The 8506-nt window shown below is 33.7% G+C and overlaps 1 protein-coding gene across 2 annotated transcripts in view; it reads left to right on the forward strand.

Annotated features, from left to right (window-relative positions):
- LOC129975744 (potassium voltage-gated channel protein Shaw-like) overlaps window positions 1-4970 on the forward strand; it is a 365504-nt gene extending 360534 nt beyond the window's left edge. For both annotated transcript variants that reach the window (XM_056088933.1, XM_056088934.1), the window contains exon 5: window positions 4453-4970. In XM_056088933.1, coding sequence (XP_055944908.1) covers window positions 4453-4610 — 158 coding nt within the window. In that variant the 3' untranslated portion in view covers window positions 4611-4970. The remainder of the gene's footprint in view (window positions 1-4452) is intronic.
- Window positions 4971-8506: the final 3536 nt, after the last annotated feature.

The raw sequence follows: 8506 nt of genomic DNA on the forward strand, positions 1-8506 counted from the left end.
ACAATTAATTCAATCTAGACCCAAAATTAAGATGTAAAAAAAAGATTATGAGCATAAATTTCTTCCAAATTTGATTGGAACTTACGATTTTTAGCACTTAAGGATATGAGGTAGGGGAGGAGTTTAGAACTCTTAAATTCTTAATAATTTTGAGCTTCTTGTAATGTTACACCACAAGTCATGACTGCACTATCTAGTTACGCCATCGATACCTAAACTGCACTGTAACGTGGGATCTCTCCGGAGCGATATCCAATGGAGAGTAATCAGCTCGATCGACTAAAGGCCGGTTTTAAGTTCTTATCACTCCTCTGCGTGGTAAACTCATCGAAAAGAGCTGATCTCAGAATCTGGAAACAAACAGTATTAACGTAGCAGTATTTAATAGGCTTTTCTACATGCAGATGGTAACCCAATAGTTCAGAGGCAAATCGCGTTATCTCGTAGCTCCTTATTTTCCCACAAATTATGGAGATTGGAAATATTCGATTTTGAAGAGGTCGAATGAGAGAGAGAGAGATTAAAGGGAAGTGTCCTTTTCTTTCAACTCATATAGTTCATGTATTTTTCGGTGATCATATTCATGGGCAAAAAAGATTTTTTTGGATTCAGAGGAATCTGAAACAGTGAATCTAGAATTCGGTTTTATTTATTTATTTACGAGAAAATCGAAAAATTTCTTAGGCTGCATTTCATTCACTTTATTAGCACAACTTATTCACTCACAATACTTCAATAAATCTAATTTATTATATCCTCTAACTTACTAAAGAATTCACAGTGGAAAGAAAAATACCCTATCGTTCCTTCTAGTAAACAGTAGAGACACTTTTGTTGCGAACCTCGGCCTTTTGTCCACCCTTCTTTTCTGCGAGTTCTATGCAAGGCCATCTTTCACTAAGTGTGCAGTGAAATCCTCATCATCATCCTCATCCGCACAGTCCTTCGAGGGAGTCCGGCCCGAAATGGAATTTCCGGACACTGGTCAATTCCCAATCAGACAGGCGTTAATAAATCATCAACCGAATAATATCGACATGGGATGGGATATCCGCAGACAGCTGAGATCCATTACACTGACCATTCCGGACTGTAATTTAACCTCCGGATTGCTTCCGCCAGATAGAGGAAAAATGGTTAGATGAGGTCCGTTAGAAAAATAAATCTGATAGTGACAATTGCAGATCGGAAAATTCTAGGGGTTATGTTATTGAGTTATAGATGCAGTGAAGATTTCGTCGTAGTTATAGAAATGGGAATCGAATATTAATAGCTAATAAAGTGATGTTTTATATGCGAAATGACTACTTTCTACAGTTTCGATATGGGCCGCTGCATTATATAACATCAATTTTATTGTTTTTAAATTTTTAGGTCAGCCATCCAAAAGACGGTAGGGCGCGGTGGCCTGGTAGTAAGGTCTCGGCTTCGGAACCGGAGGGTTTCAGGTTCGAGACCCGATTCCACCGAAGAACCGATCCGTCATGTAAGCGGGTCTTGTGCACGTTAAATCAGTCGGGGCCAAACGTTCACTACCTAGTGTGTGGTGAGGGAATTTGGAGGGGGAGCCACCTCAGGTGCCGTCCTCGTCATCAGACCGTGGTTCAAAATGACGAGGACCGTCCCAAAATAGCCATAGTGTTTCTTTAACCCTTTAAAGGGCCATTTTTTTCTAGTCATATTATGTTAAAATATTTATAGGCTTGAAATTAGAATAAGAAAAGGGATTCATTTAGCTTATTAGATCAATTTAATTTGGTTAATTAATTCATTTGGTTAATTAATAATTAAGTAACAAATCAAGACACATCATTTTGTCTGAGATAAAGAACTGAAGCACCTAAAATCTAAAAAAATTTGTCAGAACTTATGCCAACCTACAAAATTTTATGCAAAGATTGATACATTTGGTGGAAAGCATTATTCCCACGGCCCTAGAAAGGGTTAAAACGGGTCGTTAAAATAACTAAACTAAACCAAACTAAAACAAGTCTTTGTATTTGCTCCCATATCAAATAAGAGAAAGGAAAGATGAAATGTCAAAGAATTTTAAAATCGATAAAAAGTGAAATTAATTCCCTGTATAATGTTTTTGTACTCAAAAAGATTTTATATGTGATTAACATAGCATTGTAAAATTCATTGTTAAGTAAAATGAATATTTAATAGGTTTCAATTAGCAAATACATTATTAATAATTTTTCTCAAAAAAAAACGAAATTCCTTTCAGATTCAGATGTCTTTGAAATATTAAATATTCGTAGTGCTTAATTTTTTTAGGAAATTGCATAAAGTTTATAATTAAGATACTGTTAACCATTAAAATGAAACTATATATATATATTGCGTTTTAATTTCATTTAGATAGTTAAAAGTCGACTTTAAATCAAACCAATGAAAAATGCTCTCCCAGAAGCTTTCTTGTATACTCAGATAGATGTATACATATTACTGCATGCGATTAACATTGTTGCGGAATTTCCCGAGGTTCGTTTGGATAGTGTGGGTTATATGATGTGAAGAACGCTCAATCACCAGGCAGCAGTAGAAAATAAAACAACTACGTTTATTTACACGAAGACACACAGGACAGCACAAGGACAACTATATACAGCACAGAAGACGATTATCTTCAGCCGAGACGTGCAGCATACAACAGATTCTACTGCAGACAGTAGCACACAGCTTAGTTCAGCACTAGCTTCACTCCGTCGCTGCTCCGCTTATCTCTGGAAGGCCAGTTCTTTACCGTCGGTTCCGACTACGACCACTACGACTCTTCAATTCACGACGACGATTCCGGTTCACTACGACGACTACTCTTTCGCTTCCGACTACTCTTCGACTCCACTGGTTCGCAACTCAATTCACCATCACTCCCCGGCAGCTGCAGCTCCTTTTATAGGTCTTAGGTGGCGGGGCTAGAAGCCTCTCAACCAATCAGGAACGTTCGAGGCGTATCTCCGTTCCTACTGGATGGCTCTGGAAAATTCTCGATGTTTCGGGTATAATCCATTTTGGCGCCAAAGTCGCCAAGCTCTGGGACCTCCCACGGAACCAACTGGAAAGTCGCATCACAGATTCGTAACAATATGTATTATTAATCTCATGCGTTGTCGAACAATGGTTACGAAAGAGCCCATTAATGTGAAATCATGGGTGGTGAATCGCTGGAATGCAGTTAATACGCAATAATCAGAACACTATTATATTTCCAATACAATTTAAAACCAAAATTGGACATAGAACTACAGATATAGTTATAAAATCATGAACCAAATTTCATCTATTTAAGTCATTGCGTTTACTTGTTTGTGAAAGTAAAAACCAACAGACGGTCAACTTTTTGACAGATTTGGATGCTAAATTTATGTACCGAATTTCAGTTATCTAGATTTTACGTTTTGTATTTACCTAATTCGCTTGCACTCGGACAGGCTTCCTCTGTTTAGATTTTGAATAGCAATTTACAAATTTTGTATATCGTCTAGCTTAAAGTGTTTTTGACTTATCCTTCCACAGACGATTTTTTTGATAATTATTGTTTCTCTTTATATACTTCGTATAGGCGAAAGTAAAAACGCCACTTTATGAAATTTTAGCGGTTACACGTAAAAATGGTCCTAAAAAATTAACTATAAAATGAATTACAAAATAATATCTAATTTTAATTCCAGTGTATTTTTATATGATAAAAAGAGAAAAATCAAAAATTATTTCGTCCGAAATATTTTTAAAAATTATAATTTTTTAAAAATGTATTTTTTTTAAATTTAAGAATATTTGACACACACACACACACACTATATTATATATATATATATAAATTTTAGAGTTCAAAAATACCTAATAGAGTCCACTATTCTTTTAAAAAGATATATAAAAAGTGCCAACATAAGTTAAACGGAAATTATATATACATAATATACTTGAGCGTAATTTTTAAAATTCTATTTAACTACGTGTTATACGAAAAGAAATATATAAATTTCAGATAGATATCCTCATTATTTTTTGAAAAATTCATCTTAGTCAAAAAAAAAAAAAAAAAAAAAAAAAAAAAAAATGTCTACAGATACTTTTCTATTTGTCAGGATTCGTAAACGGGGAGAAAAAAAAATCGTTTTCTAAAAGCTTTCTGCGAATTTAGATACTATTATAATGGCCGACTTAAAAAAAATTGTTTAGAGACGACTGGTTTGTAAAACTAATGTTTTACAAACCTAACTAATATATAACTAACTAATAATAATAATAAATCTACTTCTAAAACTAACCTTTTACAAACCAGTTTCGCTAATATAAAGGTGTATGGGTTAAGGCCACAGCTGATGCATCAAGGCATAATATTTGAGACAAAATGTTAATTTAATGTTATCATCACTTTAAATTTTTTTATATCACTTTTAAACACAAACACATATATCATTTAATTTTTTCTCCTTTATCCAGGTGTTCCAAGCCCCGCCGGCAGCCAGCGACCCGCTTACACTACGCAACCTGCAGCCCTCAACCTCATGCAGTTCGTGGAACCTTCCCCTGGACCCCCAGGCGGCCCCTCTCCTCCCAAGACCCCATCCCCAGCTTCTGTGGCGGCCGCAGAGGCATGATCTGCAGCGTCCTCAGCCTGCACCGAGCTTTATCCATATCAACACGACTGACAAGGGAAGAAGGTCTGCAACACATTGTACATCTCACACTCTATGCCGCTTCAACACGCGTACAGAGAAATACACTCATGCTTCCAGTAGTACAGTAAAAAAGAGACGGACATTGGCGGCTCATGGTCATTTTTATATGTCTAAACGTTTTGTACACGATCGACTCTCTTCAGTGGCTTCGTCTTACTAGAACACCGGACCCACGAATACGAATGTGTAACAGAATTATCAAGGTCCAAATGTAAGTCTTTTTGATGCTTTTACAATAATGAAACTTCTGGAGTACTTTTCCGTTATAGGAGCAGCATTCGTAGCCAAATGTAACCTGAATATAAAGGATAACACTAATTTTTTAATCATCCAATCCATCTTCTGGGGTTTCCTTAATGGGATTTCAGTAGCATATATGGAGAGTATATCGTGCAACGTGTTTTGCTACTTAGTAAAAGCGGTATCAGCAATGTTTGGAGACTTCAATCGAATTTCAAGTTTTTATTTCTACTACTTGTTCATGTTTTGAAAATATCAAAGTTGACGCTTTTATTTATTTATAACTTTTATTAAAGAAATTTCTCCAACAATAACTTAAATGTGTGCTCATTTTTATGGAATAGTTTCACCATTCCTTCTGGTAGTTTATCAGTATGAGCTAAGATTTAACTATTATGTTCTGTGTGAATCCTAGAACATTATCAGAGATATTTTACTTAATCGTTAAGAAAAATTATCTGACTAAGGTTTAAGTAATAAAACGATACGTGATTTCAATACAGGAGGAATTATTTGTAACCCGTCACTTGAAACAATAGCCAATCAGATTTGATAGTTACTTATATCCAAAATTACTGCGCAAAAGCATATACATATATATCGTCCGATTGCTACTTTTAAGGGGCGTTGTAAAAGCAAAACATTAGAATCTACCTTATCTTCCCTTTTTTTTTAAACCAAATATCATAAGTCGTAAGAAAAATCAAAAATATAATTACCTAGAATCATAAAAGCATTTATTGGAAGAGATACAGCATTCTTTCAGCTACACTCAACATAAAAACCACCGGTATTGTTGCACGTGTCACGCCATGACATCAATTAGAAACCCTGAATCCCCTGAGAGCAGAGCCAGTGCGTGGCAACAGCTGTACGTCACCGTCACTGAGGAGATGAGCCAAACTATGAACAATTTCAAGTACTGCAACAAATAGTAGTCACTGAGAGCAAGATCGGGATTATAGAACATAAAAGGAGTTATGTACTCAGCTCTGCATAACGCCAAGCTTCTATGATAGAACAACACAATGCGCTTTTACTATTAATTCCAGCACCTGGAATGGGTCCTAGTAAGCAACATTTCCGAAGTACTACGATTTGCAAACGGCTGATGTTCTCTCAACGACGGTATGACGCGTGTTTCAATTCCTGCTGTCCTCACGTTGAGAGGCAAGCTGTTCCTATTTCAATAAATGTTTCCAAATCATTTTGGATGTCTTTGTAATCTCTGACTAGTCAAATATTTTTGTCGTGGGGTTTATTTATCTTTGCTATACCATGGAATGGATGCAATTAAGGTGGTTGTGTAACCTGAATAGAAAAATTCGACAATAATGAAACACGTTCGATATCAGAAAATGCATCGCGTCTCAAAGATGATAAATTTGGCATACTGAACTGCTGCTCCCTTAACGGAAAAGTATCAGATCCTGGAAAAATGTTTCATTATTAAAAGTCAGAATGAGGACATTAAGGACAGCAAATAGGTTCTCTACCTAAGAATGGTAAACGAAAAATGCACATGCCACCAGATGATAAGACGGACGAACCAGAAAGAAAACAATATTCTATTCGGAATGGAATCAATTCATGTTCATGTAATATGTATGTCAAATGCACTGCGCCAATTTAACTTCTAAATCCAATGTGCATTTTACAGTAGTGAGATAAAAAAGGAAAGATGAGATGTCACAGCATCAGATACCGGGCAGTAGGATGTAGATAATGTGTAGACATGTTTGTCATGTGACTGTGACGCCACGTGAATTGATTCCATAAAGAAAATCTATCTTATCTTTCCTTAGTCCAGGCTGCATTATCTTATAAAACAAAACATTATCATTCGTATTGACATTCACTTAATTTTTGAAACAAAAAAAAAGCACTGCATTCCGATATTTAATCGATACCATTTAAGTAAAATGCAAAATTGTAAACTAATGATTATACAGACATGATCAAACTAAAAGGGCTCCACTTAAATATAGTTTCGGGTTGGCAAATTTGAATTTTTTGGCAATTTCTCATTAAATGTGTTGGGATCATTTTTTTATCATACTAAAAGTTGTTTGTTACTATTTATTGTATCATCTAAGATAGCTGATTCGATTGGCATGATTTTGTTGAACTAGACAATAATCTTCAGTCTAACCTTAAAATGAACGACAAAGTGGGGAAAAATACTTATTTGATTAATGAATATTTACAAATAAATATGATTATTCATTAAATAACGATTTTCTTTGCTAATTTAGAGGCAAATGCAATTTTTTGACATACTTAAACTGGAGTTATGAGTATGAAATATGTCAGCAGCAATAAAATCATCAACACAAATTTTTACATCAAAACCAAACTTCACCAAAAAGTTAGTTAACAAAATGGAAAAAAAAAATACCAAATGATATTATTCTAATAAAAATAATAAAAAATATACCAAACTTGCGTGTAAAAATAAAAATCTGGGTTGAAATCTCCTTTAATGTGCTCCATCAGTTCCAAATCAATTGGCAATCCTATATTTACATTGTCACCCTTCTTGATTTTGGCTACTTGACATCCTTGACGATATGTAGTGAGTGTATTAAAATAGATCTAAAGAATCATGTCTAGTTTATTAAAAAACTAGAATGAGCAATTAGATATTTCAAATAATTTTTCATTGCTTTAGTTAAAATATAAAATTATTATTAAATTGACATAAGAAAATCAAATTTTAAAATCTTATTTTTAAACCATAACGTTTGAATTTAATAAAACATGTTAAATGAAATATTTTTAATACCATAAGCATATCGAACTGTTTATCTTATAATTGATTTTAAAAAGAAAAATATCTTATCATAACTTAGCTAATAAAATAACATAATCAAAATCAAAACATAAAAGAATCGTTTGCAGTTATTTGCATGATAGCAAACATCTTTTTGAATGAAAAGCATTAATTAAATAATCATGGAATAAAAAAGATAGTGTCTATTATAATCATGATTCTCCAGTTAAGTTATAAACCACAAGAAATACACTTTATATTGTTTGAGTCAAAAATTGTACAACTGAAAAAATTACGAAGTTTAAATTTTTATACAGTTTTCTTGTCCAATTAATCTTATTTACAATATATCCTGTCAGACATTTGAAATAAAGAAAAAAAAATCTATTCTTTTGCGACCAAAACTGAATTATGAACCAATCAACGTACAAAGTTTCTTCGATCTTGATAAGTCTAATATATTAAATCTCAAAGAATATGTAAACCTCCAAAACTGAAACTTATGCAATTAAACATAAAACACACCAAAATTTTAATTTTATTCTCGGCAAAGTTCAAACCCAATTCATCAATAAATTCTTTCAACATCTTTATCCGCAACGATTTTTAGTAAAAATAATTTTTAAAGTGTAAGAGCATTTTAATTACAATAAAGATATTTATGCAATACACGAAAAATTTTTTTTCCCATGCGTTCGACAGGGACTTTGAAAACAAATAGGCCAATAACAGCAACCAAATATTCGATTTCCCATCAATTTCACTAAACTATTGAATGTGATGCATTTTGGCGTAAACCAAT

Source organism: Argiope bruennichi, chromosome 7, assembly GCF_947563725.1.
Source record: "Argiope bruennichi chromosome 7, qqArgBrue1.1, whole genome shotgun sequence".
NCBI lineage: Eukaryota > Metazoa > Arthropoda > Arachnida > Araneae > Araneidae > Argiope > Argiope bruennichi.